Consider the following 22,707-nt stretch of genomic DNA (forward strand, 5'->3'; position numbering starts at 1 on the left):
ACTTAGCCTTGTTGAACCTCATACAATTGACCTCGGCCCATTGATCCAGCCTGTCCAGGTCCCTCTGCAGAGCCTTCCTACCCTCAAGCAGATCAACACTCCCACCCAACTTGGTGTCGTCTGCAACCTTACTGAGGGTGCACTCGATCCCCTCATCCAGATCATCGATAAAGATATTAAACATATATTGATAAAATATTAATAAAAGATATTAAGAATATGAATTGCAGTATACAACATAAGACAGTGTGGTGTCCTAATGAGCAAGAATGCACAGACAAAATAAAGAGTGAAATCACTGTCTCACTGAAGCAAAGCGTACAATTTCTACAGACTTCACTAGGAAAATAATTTTATCCAAAGAATCCAAGTTATTCTAGAGGAATATTTGTAATTTATTGTCATAAAGGAAAAAAGTCAGTCATGCCTGTCTTTAAAATCCTACTTACAAAGCATCACAGTTTGGATAACTCAATTGTATATTACATGTGAACTTAGGGCTTTCTTACTTTCAGTCCTTCCAAGTTGTCTTTTTATAAATACAAATATTGAGACATTGAGAATTAGAGAGACGATGAGACAGAGGATAACTAAATAAATTACTAAGTCAGCACTTACAAAACTGATGGAAGCCTAACAAAGGCCAAATTTTCACAGATTTCCATCGAGGTCTACTCAGAATGAGCTTACATGGACCTCTTTATGGATAAGATGTCACATGAGTTAGCTGAAAATACACATCCAACCTTTGCATACGACACACAAAGTCAATGTGAGATTTTTTTGACTTTTAGATGGACAGCAGCCTCCATCCTTTCAAATCCATTCTCAAAGGTTTGCTGATGTGATATTTACCTGTATGAAGAGAGTCTGAATTAGCTCTATAAAACAGATCAGTTGTCTAGGGCAGAAATAGGACTTCATTTTGGAAAGGCCTATGTTGATGGCCTACACAGACATGAATTTCAGGTACTGTAAGATAGACAATTAATTATTTCCTTCATACTATATATTAGAGCTGTCAAACAAGTTCTAGTGTTGTGTTGTGGTTTAACCTCAGTTGGCAACCAAGCACCACACAGCCGCCTGCTCACCCTCCCCCCGGTGGGATGGGGGAAGAGAATCAGAAGAGCAAAAGTAAGAAAACCCGTGGGTTGAGATAAGAAAAGCTTAATAATTGAAATATAATAATAATAATAGTAATAATAATAATGAAAAGGAAAACAACAAGAGAGAGAGAGAGGAACAAAACCCAGGAAAACCAAGTGATGCAACCACTCACCACCCGCCAACCGACACCCAGCCAGTCCCCGAGCAGCGATCACTGCCCCCCGGCCAACTCCCCCGAGTTTATATACTGAGCATGACGTCATATGGTATGGAATATCCCTTTGGCCAGTTTGGGTCAGCTGTCCTGGTTGTGCTCCTTCCCATCTTCTTGTGTACCTCCTCGCTGGCAGAGTATGGGAAGCTGAAAAGTCCTTGACTTAATATAAACACTGCTTAGCAACAACTAAAACATCAGTGTGTTATCACAGAATCACAGAATCATATAGGTTGGAAAAGACCTTTAAGATCATCGAGTCCAACCATAAACCTAACACTGCCAAAAACCACCACTACACCATGTCTCTAAGTACCTCATCCAAACGTCCTTTAAACACCTCCAGGGATGGCGACTCAACCACTTCCCTGGCCAGTCTGTTCCAATGCTTGATAACCCTCTCGGTGAAGAAAAATTTCCTAATATCCAGTCTAAACCTCCCCTGGCGCAACTTGAGGCCATTTCCTCTTGTCCTATCACTTGTTACCTGGGAGAAGAGACCAACCCCCACCTCTCTACAACCTCCTTTCAGGTAGTTGTAGAGAGCGATGAGGTCTCCCCTCAGCCTCCTTTTCTCCAGGCTAAACAACCCCAGCTCCCTCAGCCGCTCCTCATAAGACTTCTGCTCTAGACCCTTCACCAGCTTCTCTGCCCTTCTTTGGACACACTCCAGCACCTCAATGTCTTTCTTGTAGTGGGGGGCCCAAAAGTGAACACAGTATTCGAGGTGCGGCCTCACCAGTGCCGAGTACAGGGGCACGATCACTTCCCTAGTCCTGCTGGCCACACTATTTCTGATACAAGCCAGGATGCCATTGGCTTTCTTGGCCACCTGGGCACACTGCTGGCTCATATTCAGGCAGCTGTCAACCAACACCCCCAGGTCCTTCTCTGCCAGGCAGCTTTCCAGCCACTCTTCCCCAAGCCTGTAGCGTTGCATGGGGTTGCTGTGGCCCAAGTGCAGGACCTTGCACTTGGCCTTGTTAAACCTCATACAATTCACCCCAGCCCATCGATCCAGCCTGTCCAGGTCCCTCCGCAGAGCCTGCCTACCCTCCAGCAGATCAACACTCCCACACAACTTGGTGTCGTCTGCAAACTTACTGAGAGTACACTCGATCCCTTCGTCCAGATCATTGATAAAGATGTTAAACAGAACTGGCCCCAACACAGAGCCCTGGGGAACACCGCTTGTGACCGGCCGCCAACTGGAGTAAACTCCATTCTCCACCACTCTTTGGGCCCAGCCGTCCAGCCAGTTCTTTACCCAGCGAAGAGTACACCCGTCCAAGCCATGAGCAGCCAGTTTCTCCAGGAGAATGCTGTGAGAAACCGTGCCAAAGGCTTTACTGAAGTCTAGATAGACAACATCCACAGACTTTCCCTCATCCATTAGGCGGGTTACCTTGTCATAGAAGGAGATCAGGTTGGTCAAGCAGGACCTGCCTTTCCTGAACCCATGCTGGCTGGGCTTGATCCCTTGGTTATCCTCTACATGCCGTGTGATAGCACTCAGGATGATCTGTTCCATCAGCTTCCCCGGCACCGATGTCAGGCTGACAGGCCTGTAGTTCCCCGGGTCCTCCTTCCGGCCCTTCTTGAAGATGGGTGTCACATTAGCTAATCTCCAGTCAGCAGGGACTTCCCCAGTTAGCCAGGACTGCTGGTAAATGATGGAAAGGGGCTTGGTGAGCACTTCTGCCAGTTCCTTCAACACTCTCGGGTGGATCTCATCAGGCCCCATAGACTTGTGAGTGTCTAAGTGGTGCAGCAGGTCACTCACCATTTCCCCCTGGATTATGGGGGATCCATTCTGGTCCCCATCCCTATCTTCCAACTCCAGGGGCTGGGTACCCAGAGAACAGTCGGCCCTGCTAATAAAGACTGAGGCAAAGAAGGCATTAAGTACCTCAGCCTTTTCCTCATCCTTGGTCACTGTGTTTCCTCCCCCATCTACTAGGGGCTGGAGATTCTCCTTAGCTCTCCTTTTGCTGCTAATGTATTTGAAGAAGTGTTTTTTGTTGTCTTTTATAGCAGCAGCCAGATTGAGCTCTAACTCAGCTTTGGCCCTTCTAGTTTTCTCCCTGCACAGCCTCGCTACACCTTTGTAGTCCTCCTGGGTTGCCCGCCCCTTCTTCCAGAGGTCATAGACTCTCCTCTTTTTCCTCAGTTCGAGCCAGAGCTCTCTAGTCAGCCAGGCCGGTCTTCTTCCCCGCCGGCTCGTCTTTCGGCACCTGGGGACAGCCCGGTCTTGTGCCTTTAGGACTTCCTCCTTAAAGAATGTCCAGCCTTCCTGGACCCCTTTGCCCATTAGGGCTGCCTCCCAGGGGACTCTCTCGACCAGTCTCCTAAACAGGCCGAAGTCCGCCCTCCGGAAGTCTAAGGTGGCAGTTTTGCTGACCCCCCTCACCGCTTCTCCATGTATCAAAAACTCTATCATTTCATGATCACTCTGCCCAAGACAGCCTCCAACCATCACATCACTCACCAGTCCTTCTCTGTTCGTGAACAAGAGGTCCAGCGGGGCACCTTCCCTCGTTGGCTCACTCACCAGCTGCGTCAGGAAGTTATCTGCCACACACTCCAGGAACCTCCTGGACTGTTTCCTCTCTGTTGTATTGTATTTATAGCAGACATCCGGCAGGTTGAAGTCCCCCACAAGAACAAGGGCTAGCGATCGTGAGGCCTCTCCCAGCTGCTTATAGAATAGTTCATCTGTCTCCTCATCCTGGTTGGGGGGTCTGTAACAGACTCCCACCACAAGATCTGCCTTGTTGGCCTTCCCCCTGATTCTTACCCATAGACACTCCACCCTATCATCACCATCAATGAGCTCTAAACTATCCAGACTCTCCCTGACGTATAGGGCTACCCCACCACCTCTCCTGCCTCGCCTATCCCTCCTGAAGAGTTTATAGCCATCCATCGCCGCACTCCAGTTGTGCGAGTCACCCCACCACGTTTCCGTGATGGCAACCATATCATAGTTTTCCTGATGTACAATGGCTTCCAACTCCTCCTGCTTGTTACCCATGCTGCGTGCATTGGTGTAGAGGCACTTCAGCTGGGCTGTCATCCGTGCCTCCTTCATAGAAGAACACCCCTTGCGTGCTTTGAGGCATTTCACTGGTGTTTCCCTCTTGGCTCCCGTTGCCTCAGTATCCCCTGGCTCAACTCCGCTCGACTTTGGCTGTGCCCAAGCGTACCCCGCGCATCTCGAGGACTCAGGCCGAGTGTCCTCGCTGTCAGCCGCTCCCTCTAACCATGGCACGTCGCCCCTCAGCTTCTCTCGGGCAAGCCTGATATTATCCCCCTCCCCCTTCGAGTCTAGTTTAAAGCTCTGTCAATGAGCCCTGCAAGTTCCTGAGCAAAAATTCTCTTTCCCCTTTGAGAAAGATGAATCCCATCAGATGCCAGCAAACCCGGTGCGGCGTAGGCCATCCCGTTGTCAAAAAAACCAAATCCGTGGCGATAACACCAGCCACGGAGCCATGCATTAATAGATTGGGCATCTCTGTTCCTTCTGGTGTCACTGCCCACCACTGGAAGGAGAGAGGAGAAAATAACCTGCGCTCCCGAGTTTCTTACTAGCCGTCCCAAGGCCCTCAAGTCTCTTTTGATCACCCTAGGACTTCGTGTTGCAGCCTCATCGCCCCCCACATGGAAGAGCAGTAGGGGGTAATAGTCCGAGGGCCATACCAGACTAGGGAGTACCCTCGTGACATCCTTCACGCGGGCTCCAGGGAGGCAGCAGACTTCCCTAAGAGGAGGGTCTGGCCGGCATATCGGACCCTCGGTTCCCTTCAGAAAGGAGTCACCCACAACTACAACCCTTCTTTTCTTCCTCGTGGAGGTGGTGGTAAGACGAGAGGTACGTTCTTCTGACCTAGGCGACGCCTCTGGTGTAGATAGACTGTCGTCCCCATCCTCCACTGACTGGCCTTCCACCTCCAGGGCCTCATACCTGTTGTGTAGAGGCACCTGGGGGGGCAAGGTGGGCAGGGAGGGCCTTCGCCTGCCGCCACGAGCGCGGACTCTCCTCCATTCACTCTCCTCCTCTGAGCTGCTGCCTTCAGCCCGGCGGGGGGGGGACAGAGGATCCCCTTGATCGTGGGTTCTTACTGGCGGCTGCTGCTGCTCCTGTTCCCGTCTCAGGGGGGGCAGAGCCTGGCACCACCAGTCGATCTCCTTTTCAGCCTCCCTGATGCTCCTTAACCTTTCCACCTCCTCCCGTAGCTCTGCCACCATGCAAAGCAAGTCATCCACCTGGTCGCACCTCACGCAGCTGTCCACATGGCTGCCATGTGTGAACAGCGCGATGCCCAGGCACTCCCTGCAGCCCGAGACCTGGGTGGCGGCATGTTTTCCCGGCAGCTCCGTCTGGGTAGCCACATCCACTCTGGCGAGCACAGAGGGCATCGCTTTCTGACGAGTGAGGACCATAGCCGAGTTCCTTCTGGAAGGATGGGGACTACCGAATGAACTCACTTCTCACAGATCCTCTTGAGCTAGTAGGTGCCTTCGCCTTCCCTACTTGCCCTGCCTGCGCAAACTGCCGCGCCACGCCCTGTTTGCCGCGCTCCTGGTCGCTCGCGCTCCCTGGGAGATGCTCTTGTACGGGAAGGGGATTTCCGCCGTCACTCTCGTCCCCGCCCACGCTGAGTCAGAGCCGGGTCCTCGTCAGGAGCTCCCGCCTTCCTGCTCAGGGGCCGGGGGGGTGGCTGCGCCCTCCCTTTTCTTTTTCCTCCCTTCCCTGCGCGGTTTTGCCGCGGTTTCGCCGATCCAGCAGCGGTCCCCCGACGCGGTCCTCTGTCTCAGAGCTGCTCGCCTCGGAGGCTTCGCTGAAATGGCGGTTCCAGTGTGTTCTCCTCGTTCTAAAGTGCTGCCGTCACTCTTGTCCCCGCCCACGCTGAGTCAGAGCCGGGTCCTCGTCAGGAGCTCCCGCCTTCCTGCTCAGGGGCCGGGGGGGTGACTGCGCCCTCCCTTTTCTTTTTCCTCCCTTCCCTGCGCGGTTTCGCCGCGGTTTCGCCGATCCAGCAGCGGTCCCCCGACGCGGTCCTCTGTCTCAGAGCTGCTCGCCTCGGAGGCTTCGCTGAAAATGTTATTGTTATCGCAATATTCTCATGCTAAATCCAAAACACAGCACTATACCAGCTACTAGGAAGAAAATTAACTCTATCCCAGCCGAAACCAGGACATGTTGTTATTGCTTTATCATGAATCTCCCACTAGTAGGTACTTTCCTTAAAACATCAACTCCTAGACTTGAAGAAGAGCCAAGAAAGAAGAGCAATTTATCCAGGAAGTAATTTTATGATACAGTGTCAGAATCAGCATATATATCAATCTTTGTGCACAAAGTGGATCTTCCAACTGTTTTTCTATACAGTTCTTTCTGAGAGCAGTTAACCCAGTAAAATTGGATGTGCTCCATGTTTTCCTACTGAGTTTATTTTCTTCAAACATGTGTTCACTTCTCAAACTGAAACAATAATCGTGCCATTGTAATTTGTAATCTGTATTTGCAATAATGTAACATTGCTGACCTTGCTAACAAACCACTGAGTTTACTGAGCAGAAGGGATTACTTTGACAACATTGCTTTTTATCAAAGCAAGGTACTCAGTAGTTCACGGTACTCGATGCCTTCTTTGCCTCAGTCTTTACAAGTAAAACTGGCTTTCAGGAATCCCAGGCCCCTGAGACCTGAGTGAAAGTCTGGAGCAAGTAAGACTTACCCTCAGTGGAGGAGGAGCAGGTTAGGGAGCACTTAAACAGATTGGATCTATATAAGTCCGTGAGGCCTGACAGGTTGCACCCACGAGTGCTGAGGGAACTGGCTGATGTCATTGTGAGGCCACTCTCGATAATCTTTGAACAACCATGGCGATTGGGAGAGGTTCCTGAAGACTGGAAGAGATTAAATGTCACTCCTATCTTCAAGAAGGGCAAGAAGGAAGATTCAGGGAACTACAGGCCATCAGCCTCACCTCAGTCCCTGGGAAGGTGATGGAGAAAATCCTCCCGGAAAGCATTTCCAAACACATGAAGGACAAGAAGGTGATCGGGAGTAGTCTGTATGGATTTAGGAAATCATGCTTGACCAACCTGAAAGCCTACTACAATAGGGTGACTAGCTTGGTGAATGAGGGGAGAGCAGTGGATGTTGTTTAACTCAACTTTAGTAAAGCCTTTGATGCTGTCACCTACAACATCATCACAGACAAGATGACAAAGTATGGGCTAGATTAGTGGACAGTGAAGTGGATGGGAAAACTGGCTGAATGACTGGACCCAGAGGGTGGTGATCAGTGGCACAAAGTCTAGTTGGAGGCCAGTCACTAGCAATGTACCCCAGGGGCTGACTCCAGTCCTGTTTGACATCTTCATTAATGGCCTGGACACTTGGACAGAGTGCACCCTCAGCAAGTTTGCTGATGATGCAAAACTGGGAGGAGTGGCTGATATGCCAGAGGGTCGTGCTGCCATTCAGAGGGACCTCCGCAGGCTGGAGAATTGGGCTGGCAGGAACCTCATGCAGTTCAACAAGGGGAAGTGCCAAGTCCTGCACCAGGGGAGGAACAACCCCATGCACCAATATATGCTGGGGGTTGCCCAGATGGAAAGCAGCTTGGCAGAAAAGGCCCTGGAGGTCCAGGTGGACACCAAGTTGAACATGAGCCAGCAATGTGCCCTTGCTGCAAAGAAGGCAAATGGTATCCTGGGCTGCATTAGGCAAAGTATTGCCAGCATGTGGAGGGAGGTGCTCCTTCCCCTCTACTCAGCACTGGTGAGGCCACACCTGGAGTCCTGTGTCCAGTTCTGGGCTCCCCCATACAAGAGAGACATAGACATACTGGAGAGAGTCCAGAGAAGGGCCACGAAGATGATGAAGGGACTGGAGCATCTCTCCTATGAAGAAAGGCTGAGAGAGCTGGGACTGTTTAGCCTGGAGAAGGCTCGATGAGGATCTTATCAATGTATATAAATACCCAACGGGAAGGAATGAAGAAGAGGGAGCCAGACTCTTCTCAGTAGTGCTCACTGACAGGACAAGAGGCAATGGGAACAAATTAAAACATAGGAAATTCCATCTGAACACAAGAAAACACTTTTTTATTGTGAGGGTGACTGAGCACTGGAACAGGTTGCCCAGAGAGGTTGTGGAGTCTCCATCCTTGGAGATATTCAAAAGTTGACTGGACACGGTCCTGAGCAACTGGCTCTAGGTGGCCAGCTTGAGCAGAGGGGTTGGACAAGATGACCTCCAGAGGTCCCTTCCAACCTAAACAATTCTGTGATAACACAGGCCTTAACAAATACAGTTCTCATTACTTCTAAGGGAATAGGACTAAAGGGGCTAATCTTTTGCTCTGTGTATTTTGAAAATCCTTCCCCTATTGGGTCCCAAAGCACTTAAGTAAATGCTTAAAACTAAGCTTAAGTTAATTACTGATTATTTAAATAAATGCTAACAGCTGACTAGCAATAGTCTTAAGCATAGGCTTGGAATGAAATCTGCTCAGTAGATGGAAGTCTAATGAGGGACTCAATGTTGCAATCTTTACTTAAGCTTAAATTCCTAAAATCAAACTCTGATTCCACTAAAGTCAATGGAAAAACTATCTTTGACTTCAAAAGGATCAGGATTTCAGCCACTGGACTCAGTAGGAGTTTTGACTGAACAGGGCTATATAATGGACCCAAAAGTTTTTATGGAAAGGCTAATAGGAAGGAAATCAGACATTTGTATACATGGAATTAGGTGAAGTGCAAGATTTTCAATAGTGCTGAACACCAGTCTCTTCCTACTGAGAAGCACAGATAACACTTCCCACCCTTCCAGTTGGGGGACCTAAGCCAATGCTCAGCACTTTCTAATATCCCACCTCCAACATGGAGCTATTTTAGGACTCAGCCTTTGGAGGAAGTCCCTTGTTCCATTACAATGCTAAACAAATTATTTTCTCTTTACTTGCACTGGTGCCTGCGCCCGTTGTGAGGTCCCCACCCATCGGGCCACCTAGGGGGTTGAAACAAAATACTTCAAATGAGTACAATAAAACATAACAGGCAAATACACAAAACATTTTCTCTAACTTCAAATGGCTTGATCCAATACCCAATTCTGTTTTCCTCTGACTCCAACAGGCATCAGATCAGGACCACAGTCATAAAATTATGATGTTTAATGCTACACTGTCCTGGTTTCGGCTGGGATAGAGTTAGTTTTCTTTCTAGTAGCCGGTATAGTGCTGTGCTTTGGATTTTAGTATGAGAATAATATTGATAACACGCTGATGTTTTGGCTGTCGCTAAGCGGTGTTTACATTGGTCAAGGATTCTTCCCCCCCTTCAGCTCCCCATGCTCTGCCAGGTGCCCAAGAAATGGGAGGGGGCACAGCCAGGATAGTTGATCCAAACTGACCAAAGGGCTATTCCATACCATATGATGTCATGCCCAGTATATAAACTGGGGGGAGTTGGCCGGGGGGTAGCGATCATTGCTCGGGGAGTGGCTGGGTGTCGGTCGGCGGGTGGTGAGCGGTTGTAATTTTTTTTTTTTTTCTTTCCCTCTTTTTTCCCTCCCTTGGGTTTTGTTCCTCTCTCTCTCTCATTGTTTTTTTCCCTCTCATTATAATTCATTATTATTATTACTATTATTTTGTTCCAATTATTAAACTGTTATTATCTCAACCCACGAGTTTTCTTACTTTTACCCTTCCGATTCTCTCCCCCATCCCATCGGGGGGGGAGTGAGCGAGCGGCTGCGTGGTGCTTGGCTGCCGGCTGGGGCTAAACCACGACAGTCCTTTTTGGCGCCCAACGTGGGGCACGAAGGGTTTGAGATAATAACAGATTAACCAGAGCGTATTAAGGAATTTAGATCTGTTAGTAGTTGTGGGACGTGATATTGATTCGTTTGTTCCTAGCATCGGTTTACCTGATCTGCACCATGCTCATTTCTTTGCCGTACATGTTAAAGATCGGTGTTGGTTTTAGCAGTTTGCTGTGGTCTGCTTTAATTGGTAATGTTTTGCCTGTGAGATTTGCTATTAAAACAGTGACCTTGTGTTTATTTTGGTATCTAAGTGCTGTACTGAAACCGTTACTGTATGTCAGGTATCATCTTATGGAGACAATTCGCAATTATACTTCTTCCTCTGAGAGGTTTTTTATGGAGGAAATGCAGAATTGTACCTTCACTACTTTCTTCTACAATGCTTCCTCCTTCATTACAATAACTTTTCAGTATTTTGAACAACCTTGGGTAGTTAAGATACTTGTATTGGTATTGTTTGGGAATATTGTTTCGATCTTGTCCAGGGTTAGTAAGCAATTTAAGAATATCATCCAGAGATCTGCCCCAAGGCTGGATAGTTATGAGTGGCAGGGTGTGTGGAATAGCATGGGCAAATGCCTAGGGCGGTGGGCACCTCCAGTGTTTTGGAACTTCACCCCTGAACAAGTGCTGAATCCGGAAAAATTAGTAGAATATTTGGAAAAAGTATGCTGTGACTCTGGCAATTCTAAGGAGATACAAATCGCTGCAATGTGCTGGGGTCTGGCCCATGCCTACCGAGCCCTGTTTAACGCTACTCAGAACCCTCAAAGATCTGGTGACAAAACGACAGGCACTGCGGCTGCTCCAGCCCCCCCTGCGACAGGCACTCCGGCTGCTCCAACCCCCCCTGCGACAGGCACTGCGGCTGTTCCGATTCCCCCTGTGACAGGCACTGCGGCTGCAGCTGCTCCGGACAACTCTGTTACAAGCATTGCGGTTCAAACAGGGAACGAACCCGTGTCAGTATCAGTCGCCCCTATACATAAAAAGAAATCCTGGAAGCGAAAGTCAGCTCGTTTAGAAAGGGAAGATGAAGGAGCAGGGCCATCACAGGAAGAGGAAGAACTCGTAAATGAGACCGAAACTACCCGATCCCTATCCCTGAGTGAGCTGCGAGATATGCGAAAAGATTTCAGCCGTCATCCAGGGGAGCACATTGTCACCTGGCTGCTCCGATGCTGGGATAGCGGGCCAATAGCCTGGAATTAGAGGGTAAGGAAGCCAAGCAGCTGGGATCCCTTTCTAGGGAAGGGGGCATTGACAAAGCGATTGGAAAAGGGGAACCAGCCCGCAGCCTCTGGAGGCGACTCCTGTCAGCTATAAGAGAGAGATATCCCTTCAAGGAAGATGTTGTATACCGCTCTGGGAAATGGACCACCATGGAGAAAGGTATCCAGTACCTGAGGGAACTAGCTGTGCTGGAAGTGATTTATGGTGACCTGAATGACGTGCGGTCACCCATAGATCCAGACGAGGTCCAGTGCACAAGACCCATGTGGCGGAAGTTGGTACGAAACGCACCACCGTCGTGTGCCAACTCACTGGCAATACTGACCTGGAAAGATCGAGACGGTCCAACAGTGAATGAAGCTGCTAGTAACCTCCGAGAATATGAAGAAAGTATCTCTTCCTCCTTTGTCTCAGCTGTGCGGGAACTGTCCCAGGAGTTCAGACAGTTCAAAGAGGATTTGTCCTACTCCCTACCTATACGGACCAGTGTCTCAGCTATTCGGAGCCAGCGTTCTTCTGCTCAAGAGAAAGGATATAGAGGGTACACACCACGGGGCACCCTATGGTTTTACTTGCGTGACCACGGAGAGGACATGAGGAAGTGGGATGGAAAACCTACCTCCACCCTAGAGGCACGGGTACGTGAGTTGCAAGGAAAAACAATCACCAAAGGGAGTTCTTCCAGGAAAATTGCTGCTCCGGTTTCCAGTGGACAGTTCCCCAGACAGAGTAAGAGGGCTGATTTTACTCCTGATTTTAATGAAGAAATTCCTGACTCATATACACAAGAAAAGGGTAATGAATATTATGGCCAGGATTAGGGCGGCCCTGCCTCCAGCCAGGTGGAGGAAAGGGACAACCGGGTTTACTGGACTGTGTGGATTCGATGGCCTGGCACATCAGACCCACAGGAGTATAAAGCTCTTGTAGACACCGGTGCACAGTGTACCCTGATGCCATCAAGCTATACAGGGGCAGAACCCATCTGTATTTGTGGAGTGACAGGCGGATCCCAACAACTGACTGTAGTGGAGGCCGAAGTGAGCCTAACTGGGAATGAGTGGCAAAAGCACCCCATTGTGACTGGCCCAGAGGCTCCATGCATCCTTGGCATAGACTACCTCAGGAGAGGGTATTTCAAGGACCCAAAAGGGTACCGGTGGGCTTTTGGTATAGCTGCCTTGGAGACGGAAGAAATTAAACAGCTGTCTGCCTTACCCGGTCTTTCAGAAGACCCTTCTGTTGTGGGGTTGCTGAGGGTTGAAGAACAACAGGTGCCAATCGCTACCACAACAGTGCACCGGAGGCAGTATCGTACCAACCGAGACTCCCTGATTCCCATCCATGAGCTGATTCGTCGACTGGAGAGCCAAGGAGTGATCAGTAAGACTCGTTCACCTTTGTACAGTACCATATGGCCAGTGAGAAAGTCTAATGGAGAGTGGAGACTAACAGTAGACTATCGTGGCCTGAATGAAGTCACGCCGCTGCTGAGTGCTGCCGTGCCGGACATGTTGGAACTGCAATACGAACTGGAGTCAAAAGCAGCCAAATGGTATGCTACAAATGATATTGCTAATGCGTTTTTCTCAATCCCTTTGGCAGCAGAGTGCAGGCCACAGTTTGCTTTCATTTGGAGGGGCGTTCAGTACACCTGGAATCGACTGCCCCAGGGGTGGAAACACAGCCCTACCATTTGCCATGGACTGATTCAGACTGCATTGGAACAGGGCGAAGCTCCAGAACATCTGCAATATATTGATGACATCATCGTGTGGGGCAATACAGCAGAGGAAGTTTTTGAGAAAGGGAAGAAAATAGTCCAGATCCTCCTGAAAGCCGGTTTTGCCATAAAACAAAGTAAGGTCAAGGGACCTGCACAGGAAATCCAGTTTTTAGGAATAAAATGGCAAGATGGACGTCGCCAGATCCCAATGGATGTGATTAACAAAATAACAGCCATGTCTCCACCAACTAGCAAAAAGGAAACACAAGCTTTCTTAGGCGTTGTGGGTTTTTGGAGAATGCATATTCCAAATTACAGTCTGATCGTAAGCCCTCTCTACCAAGTGACCCGGAAGAAGAACGATTTCAAATGGGGCCCTGAGCAACGACAAGCCTTTGAACAAATTAAACGGGAGATAGTTCATGCAGTAGCCCTTGGGCCAGTCCGGGCAGGGCAAGACGTAAAAAATGTGCTCTACACCGCAGCCGGGGAGAATGGCCCTACCTGGAGCCTCTGGCAGAAAGCACCAGGGGAAACTCGAGGTCGACCCTTAGGGTTTTGGAGTCGGGGATACAGAGGATCCGAGGCCCGCTATACTCCAACTGAAAAAGAGATATTGGCAGCATATGAAGGGGTTCAAGCTGCTTCAGAAGTGGTTGGTACGGAAGCACAACTCCACTTGGCACCTCGACTGCCGGTGCTGGGTTGGATGTTCAAAGGGAGGGTCCCCTCTACACATCATGCAACTGATGCTACGTGGAATAAGTGGGTTGCACTGATCACACAACGGGCTCGGATAGGAAACCCCAATCGCCCAGGAATCTTGGAAGTAATCATGGACTGGCCGGAAGGCAAAGATTTCGGAATATTGCCAGAGGAGGAGGTGACGTGTGCTGAGGAGGCCCCACTGTACAATAAACTACCAGAAAATGAGAAGCAATATGCCCTGTTCACTGATGGGTCCTGTCGTATTGTAGGAAAGCATCGGAGATGGAAGGCTGCTGTATGGAGTCCTATACGACAAGTGGTAGAAACTGCTGAAGGAGATGGTGAATCAAGCCAATTTGCAGAAGTTAAAGCCATTCAGCTGGCTTTAGACATTGCTGAATGAGAAAAGTGGCCAATGCTCTATCTCTATACTGACTCATGGATGGTGGCAAATGCCCTGTGGGGGTGGTTACAGCAGTGGAAGCAGAACAATTGGCAGCGCAGAGGCAAACCCATCTGGGCTGCAGCACTGTGGCAAGATATTGCTGCCCGAGTAGAGAACCTGGTTGTAAAAGTACGTCACGTAGATGCTCACGTACCCAAGAGTCGGGCCACTGAGGAACATCAAAACAACCAGCAGGTGGATCAGGCTGCTAAGATTGAAGTGGCTCAAGTGGCTCTGGACTGGCAACATAAGGGTGAATTCTTTATAGCTCGATGGGCCCATGACACCTCAGGCCATCAAGGAAGAGATGCAACATATAGATGGGCCCGTGAGCGAGGGGTGGACTTAACCATGGACACTATTGCACAGGTTATCCATGAATGTGAAACATGCGCTGCAATTAAACAATCCAAGCTGTTAAAGCCTCTGTGGTATGGAGGGCGATGGCTGAAATATAAATATGGGGAGGCCTGGCAGATCGATTATATCACGCTCCCACAAACCCGCCAAGGCAAGCGCTATGTGCTCACCATGGTGGAAGCAACCACCGGATGGCTGGAAACGTATCCTGTGCCCCATGCCACTGCCCGGAACACTATCTTGGGCCTTGAAAAGCAAGTCCTATGGCGACATGGCACCCCAGAGAGAATTGAGTCAGACAACGGGACTCATTTCCAAAACAACCTCATAGACACCTGGGCCAAAGAGCATGGCATTGAGTGGGTATATCACATCCCCTATCATGCACCAGCCTCTGGGAAAATTGAACGATACAATGGACTGTTAAAACTACACTGAGAGCAATGGGTGGTGGGACGTTCAAACATTGGGATACACATTTAGCAAAGGCCACCTGGTTAGTTAACACTAGAGGATCTGTCAATCGACCTGGCCCTGCCCAATCAAAACTTTTACGCACTTATCCCCCTAGAAGGGGATAAGGTCCCTGTAGTGCACATAAAAAACATGCTGGGGAAGACAGTCTGGGTTACTCCTGCCTCGGGCAAAGGCAAGCCCATTCGTGGGATTGCTTTTGCTCAAGGACCCGGGTGCACTTGGTGGGTAATGCGAAAGGATGGGGAAGTCCGCTGTGTACCTCAAGGGGATTTGATTTTGGGTGAGAATAGCCAATGAACTAAATGGTATGATGTTAACTGCTATATAATACTGTGTGTCATCACTTGTATGATTACTATACACCATATCAATGGTATTTCAATAAGGATCACCCAGATTAGTGAAGAATGAAGTTCGATGAAAGCAAGCAAAGTGCAGTGGTGATGGAACCAGAACTGGCTTCAGCATGCAACAACCCAACACCACACACCATCTCTTCTGCCATGAAGGACTATTATGACAGATGGAGCCCAAAGTCATGGACTAAATGAACTTAATAAACATTTTAGAAGGATGGCCCATAGACCAAGGGAATGATAACTGTGTGTACATATATAGATATACATACCAAGAGACAGGAAAAGTGGTGGTGATTAATTGTATTAGAAAAGGTAGAACCTGGGCATGACATAAATGGTATAGAATAAGGGGTGGATACTGTCCTGGTTTCGGCTGGGATAGAGTTAGTTTTCTTCCTAGTAGCCGGTATAGTGCTGTGCTTTGGATTTTAGTATAAGAATAATATTGATAACACGCTGATGTTTTGGCTGTCGCTAAGCGGTGTTTACATTGGTCAAGGATTCTTTCCCCTTCAGCTCCCCATGCTCTGCCAGGTGCCCAAGAAATGGGAGGGGGCACAGCCAGGATAGTTGATCCAAACTGACCAAAGGGCTATTCCATACCATATGATGTCATGCCCAGTATATAAACTGGGGGGAGTTGGCCGGGGGGTAGCGATCATTGCTCGGGGACTGGCTGGGTGTCGGTCGGCGGGTGGTGAGCTGTTGTAATTTTTTTTTTTTTTCTTTCCCTCTTTTTTCCCTCCCTTGGGTTTTGTTCCTCTCTCTCTCTCTCATTGTTTTTTTTTCCCTCTCATTATAATTCATTATTATTATTACTATTATTTTGTTCCAATTATTAAACTGTTATTATCTCAACCCACGAGTTTTCTTACTTTTGCTCTTCCGATTCTCTCCCCCATCCCATCGGGGGGGGAGTGAGCGAGCGGCTGCGTGGTGCTTGGCTGCCGGCTGGGGCTAAACCACGACATACACATAGAAGATATTTGCCTTTCGAGGAAAAACAAAATATGTAGTACCTAACATTTCATTAGTTTATTTCCATACTTCCACAGCATATGAAAAAATAATTATATTGGAAAGTTATGTCTAGTATTCCTTCATTTGAAAACTGTATTTAGTTCAGTATTAGTTTGAAAAGCAAAGGCTTCTACATAGGCTCAGAAGACACTGAAAGTTCCTGTAAGAGAACCTAATTCAGACACTGTAATACTTATTTGCCTAACTTTTCATTTTATTTTTCTCAGACTTTCATAGACGTTCACTCCAAGGATTTTTAATACTTCTCTTTGTGCTTGGAGACCTCAAATGGTTCTTTGAACACTGTATACTTAAGGGTGTTGATGTTGCTTCAGACAGACAGATTGAATGAACCTAATCCCCCTTTATCCTGTTCAGAGGTGACCCCTCATCATCACTAGTACAGAGCATAGCCTCTTGCTATACAAGGCACTCAAGTACAGAGCTCAACTAACATTTACCTATCAAGGAACTTGTGAATGCATAAATAAGAAATTCTGTGTTTAGCCACTAGACTGCTGATTTAACAAGTGGTCTATTTTACTTGCTTCAACTTGTTTGCATTGGCCACACATTCTTCCCTGTCCTCTTAAGTTTTATGGTGTAGTGAGTTCTTGCATGAATTAAGTAGACAAGCTGCCCTTTTATGAAACAGCAAATTGTCTGCCCTTTCATCCTTTATTGATTTCCTTTAATCTTACTCAATATTCAGCTTTTTCTAGAACATTGCTTTTTTATTATTTTCTCAATTGGGAATAGAAACCTCTTTGGCTTTTCTTTTGATTTTTCAATGCAGTAATTTTGGGAAACTGTTATGACTGGTAAATGACTGTTATGAGTTCTTGTTTCTCAGAGTACAGTTTAAAGTGACCTAAGGCACACAAGCAGACAATAGAAAAGAACATTTAAAGGGACGGGATTGAGCAGAGCCTACCTGTGTTACCTGCACTCAGAGGCCGATGTGTCACACCAGGAGACATGCTATTTCTTTGTAAAGAAGGATGGGCCAGTGGCAAAAGGTTGGGGTTACCCAGTAAGCTGATTGGGTTACTGTATACCAAATTGCTGTGGTTGGACACTGGGATAGAAACTGGCATCTCAAAATTCGGTGGTGGAACAGCCTGTACAAGTAAAAAAGGGGAAATAAAGACAAGAATAGTACAGAAACACAACAATCTTCAAGTATAGTTACTCCATATTTAGTTCAAATATTTTGTAGCTAGTGGTTAAAATATTTAAGCTCTCACCCACTGAGACAATAAGTGTCACCCACAGAGTTTTAAACAGAGTTACCAAGGCTTTTAAATATGGTTTTCAAAATCATGATTCCATCTTCCTTTAATGCAGCTTGTACAAAGAAACAAAGTTCTACTCAGGGACGTGTAGCAAATACAAGAACTTTACATATATACCATTCTTTGGCTTTTTTTGGGGGGTGGTGGTGTTTGTTGATGCCTTTTCAACCAGGCCTTCATCTGTTTAGAGACAGAGATACTTATAGCTCCCTTCTAGTGAACTATTTCTCTCCTCTGCTTTCATCACTCTTATGAAAATTACAAATAAATGTATAATTATTATCAGATGTTTTAGAACAATATAAATACTTATCCCCAGAAAATTATCTGAGGAAACACTATTGGCCTTAGCTCTTAAGAGGAAAAGCTAATTTTATTTTCATTTGGCAGCAGCTTTGTTCTCTTACAAGACCAGGCACAGGCATTGCATTGTTTTATAAATTTTGTTAGTGATTTAATGGCTTGACTTGTTGACTTTCTGTTCAGTTTTGTTTTCTTCCCTCCAGATTTCTTAGCTACCTTTTGATGATCAAAAGTAAATGAATATAACTTCTCTGAAGCTATACTGATTCGTAAAGTTAAGGATCATGTCTTATATTTACAAATTTACATTATATACTAGCTTTGAGCTCCATCTTGCCCATTAGATTTAGGCTTACACCAAGAGAAGGAGCTCCTATTGCATTAAGGGACAACACCTACTGATTCTTCCTTTTGTGGTAAGCAGCTTGCCGGTGCACACAGACTTTGAGCTCTGTGTGTGAAGTATTCAAAGGGATATCCTATCTTATATAAAAAGAAATGCTAACATTTTGCAGTTCTGTAGTGTGTCTCTGAAGCAATTTCACAAAAAGATAATAAATTGTACCTTGTAAGATCCCTGCAAGGTAGGAAGTTATACCCAAAACACAGCTCAGGAAACCAGAAGAGACAAGTTAATAGCTGGACTAGGACTATATCTGATTTTAAATTTGACATCAAAAGGTTAAATTTAATGAAAGCAACTAGAAGGAAATTTCATTAATTTTTAGGAGGACAAAAGTGATGTACCATGTTTAGATTAGCTGTATTGTTTCTAATTCCTAGATCTTTCTCAGTTTTATAGAAAAGACATTTTTTTCCCAAATACTTATGGAGGTAAAGAAGGTGACAGAACTCACTTCCAGCCAGGAATGAGTTCTTCCATTTTTAAATTTTTTTTTCCCATTTATTAAGACTTTAAGTGGTTATAACATGTGCTGCTTTGCTGGAACAAAACCAAGCAGCATGACAGACAATGAAGGATCTGAAGAACCATCAAACCCCCAGTTTTTAAAGATGGAAAAGTAACTAGGTTAAATCCTATATGATTGAAAATTCTGTTGCCTTGGTTTGAACAAACCAAAGGTCATCCTTGAAAGAGGATAGGAATGGCAATTGGTATGATTTTGACTTGAAAAAGGGTTAAGTGTTTCAGCTTATAACAGTCATCCAAAGTGTTGCAGTCATTGCTTTATTGAACTGAGTTCCACCCTGAAAAACCAAATTCATGGTGACAGCTTTAAAACTTTTTTGTTGAGAAAAACAGCTATACAAAAGAAGCAAATGGAAAGGGAGGCAAGAAAGATGGAATATACGTGTATACTTCCCTGATGTTTTATATACATGTTGAGCATTCTTAACAAGCCATTCCAAATCCTCATTTGTCAAATTTGGTACTATTCTGGTCTCTCTGAAAAAATATTTATTATTTAATTTTTTGCAAAAACATGTTTGGCATAGATGTGTGAACTTCTTCAAATTTTAATTAACTCGTGAAAATTTTTCTTCTGAGAATTAATATAAAGAACACTTATACTGTGTGAGACAGAGCATCCTTAAGAAGTATTCTCAGCTTAGATATCAGATTTTGCACACACAATTGACTAGGACTACAGAAGAGACTTTGCTCATTCTGGGTATGCAGACATCCTCTTTTGTAGCTAACCATACAACCTACATGTGGGAATGAGGGATTAACACATCCAAATAATTGCACTAACTCTTCTAAAAGCAAGCAGTTATCTATGCAAATTCAGATGCTTCTTTGAACCTGGGCAAATCTTTGGGTTTGCTAATCTTTCTTCCATGCAGAAGAAGGGTCAAACAGAACCTCCATGTTCTGTTTGTCAGCTTTATAAATCTAATCTTAAGCATAATGACAAAATAGCCTGCCCCTCCATCTTGTGCAAACAAAATAGCACATGCAGAGTTATTTCTCTTAGATATCTGGCAAGGCATATGACTGATGGTTAGAAATTTTTTACTTGGTTAAAACAAAATTTAGCTCTTGTTAAAGCATTAAAGAAATGCTGATGAGGTCAAAGCAAATTCTCTGATAAAGCTGTAAAATGACCCCAACACACAAACATATCTGAATCCTACCATTAGGCTCTCATGCAGCCTGTTTCTCTGCAGTGAGCAAGTAGCTGTAACCCTTCAGTGCTCCAACTAAGTTTGGCAGAAACATTTAAGAACTGAAATGGCATATAGAGAATGCACTAATTACTATATATAAAGGAATTTCAGTTCTACATTGTTTTTTCTATATCACCAAAAAAAGTATTCTGTGGGTTTGTTAGCCTTTCCACAAAGAAAGATTTCCATCATTATTTTTTTAGATATAATTTGGGCAAGTGGTGTGGTAAAACAGTTCTGTAAATCAAGTGAATATAATGTATATATATAATTCACTTGTTTCTGTAGGTTTCACCTATAGTAGACTTTGTATATGTGTCAGAGGCAGAGACTTGGAAGAAAAATGTTATGTAAATTTTTCTGACCACAGTATTTAATTATATATTGTGCTATTAAAGACTGTTTGCAGCTGAAATGTTTTCCTTAAAAAGCCAGAACTGAAAGGGTTATGGTTTGTTACTGCAACAGTTGTCAGCAGACAGCCATCTAACCTTTGGTACTTACAAGTATTTTATGGTTCTTGATCATATTATCAAATTCTTCATTAATTTTTTTGTATTTTTCTTCAGTGCGTGGGGTGAGAGCGTAAGAGGAGTCAGGATCAGGGCTTTCACAACCTTTGCTTTCTTTCTTGTTCAATGCTTGCCAGGTTCAGAGAAATATCAAAAAGTAAAAAAAATGAAAGGAAGCTCAGAGTACTTACACATAATCTTTGCCTGCTAATCATTAGATCAATATCTTCATCATTTTTCCTGTACTTGTCCTCAGACTCAGAGCTGTGACCTACTGAATCATCTGCATCAGGGTCTGGACTGTCACAGCCATTAAGTCCTTTCTTTCTCAATGTCTGAAATACATAATTTGGAAAGTTCGGTACATGACAGCCTGCAAGACTCAGCAGTGTTACAGTAACACAAACTGCCCAGCAGTGGAAGGTTTTATACTGTACTTTAAGGAAAGAAACTGGCTATAGATCCACCACATTGATGCTATAAGGCTCCAATTACCAGTGGCAAAGAGAGGAGCATACAGACTTCTTTCTTCTGAAATTGGAATCCATCAGTAAAGAATGGAGCTAGCAATCTGGCAAAGCGTCTGTGCTAGTGCACACCCCTCCCACCATATCTGATAGCATTAAAGGGTTAAGGCACTTAGAATGCACTTTATTTTAGGCATTTCAAATGTTAATAGCCAAGGATGCATATCACTGTGTTTTCCTTTACTCTAAAGACAGACACAGGAGAAAGAAATAAAAAAATCCTGAAAACAGATTTAGGAATCCATGTTCTTGACAGAAGAAAAAGGAGCAGTAGCTAAATTGAATTCCTCCTTTGAACTGGACACAAGGGATGACACTAACAGTGCCCTGCCACTCCTAAATGTATGCTCTTGATAGGACAAGGGAGAGGAGAGAGTTGCTAATGTGACTGTGAAATAACGATTAAGAGCTTCTAGACATGTTGTTTATTTTTCATTGACCCCAGTTACAGTGCCACAAATGTGCAGTGCTGAACTTCAATGTTCATGTTTAATGTTAATGAGAAGCAAGTCTTTGTGGCCTGTCCAAGTATAAGCACCAGTACACAAAGTGAGTAATTGTAGGTTTCCTCAAATTTAGCTTTAAGAGTTCCTAGGTCAAAAAGTCTTCAAAGAATCCATTTGGCTGTCTACAAACATTATCAGTAAGTTTGCAGTTAATTCTGAGTTGAAACCTGGCTGAGTGGTCTCAGCTACAACATATAGATTGCATAGCACTCTTGTGTTGCTAAGTGGCTATGCTTGTGATATGTGATTAGTGTGGGATGCTCCATGCAGCACTAGTTGGTTTCTTTTTGACTTCTCAGAATGGCTGCATCTCATTTGAGCTTTTTGTTCCATCTGGAAAAGTACGTTTGCTAATTATTTCCTTTATGGCAATGCCCATTTCATCACTGTTAAATCCCTCAAGTATTACAATTTCATACTTTGTTTCTGTAATATTGTATTTATATCTTTAAAGATCAGAGTTCACTTTCTATATTTTAGCTGAGACAAGAACAGAGCCCCCTTATTCCTGCAAAACCTATTCTCCTTGTGGAGAACCCTCAAACCTCACATTTTCATCAAGCCAGCAAAGTGATGGCCATCTGTCCCAAGAGATCTGAACCTTTCAAACTCATGTTGTGGACCTCTGAAACAAAACTAGGCAATTGCAGAAGGCTAGCTTCAACTCAATGTAGATCTTTTCAAACTTTGTATCAGTACAAACTTCACATCTAATCCCATGAGATACTCCTGACACAGACAAAATTATAAATCCTTTTGAATCAAACCTTAAGAAGCTGAAACAACTTGAGTGAGTCTCTCCACTTTTTTTCCATTCCCTCTTTTCTCTTTCTCTTATCTCTTAAATGTTAGCTAACAGAACTGACAGACTACAATGTGTCATGGATGATTTCTACTACTACTAGCCTGAAACAAACCAATTATAAAGAAGGCCTTT

The 22,707-nt window shown here is 45.5% G+C and overlaps 1 protein-coding gene across 11 annotated transcripts in view; it reads right to left on the reverse strand.

Moving 5' to 3' along the window:
• LOC142402917 (myocyte-specific enhancer factor 2C-like) overlaps positions 1–22,707 on the reverse strand; it is a 96,795-nt gene that overhangs the window by 29,074 nt on the left and 45,014 nt on the right. For 4 of the 11 annotated variants that reach the window (XM_075488888.1, XM_075488884.1, XM_075488887.1 and 1 more), the window contains exons 3-5: positions 20,929–21,072; positions 17,429–17,615; positions 9,300–9,347 (exon numbers count right to left, since the gene is read on the reverse strand). In XM_075488888.1, coding sequence (XP_075345003.1) covers positions 9,300–9,347; positions 17,429–17,615; positions 20,929–21,072 — 379 coding nt within the window. Of the gene's footprint in view, positions 1–9,299; positions 9,348–17,428; positions 17,616–20,729; positions 20,867–20,928; positions 21,073–22,707 lie in introns of all 11 variants that reach the window. The other 7 variants (XM_075488891.1, XM_075488892.1, XM_075488889.1 and 4 more) reach the window with 3 other exon arrangements.

Source organism: Mycteria americana, assembly GCF_035582795.1.
Source record: "Mycteria americana isolate JAX WOST 10 ecotype Jacksonville Zoo and Gardens chromosome Z unlocalized genomic scaffold, USCA_MyAme_1.0 Scaffold_18, whole genome shotgun sequence".
Lineage (NCBI taxonomy): Eukaryota > Metazoa > Chordata > Aves > Ciconiiformes > Ciconiidae > Mycteria > Mycteria americana.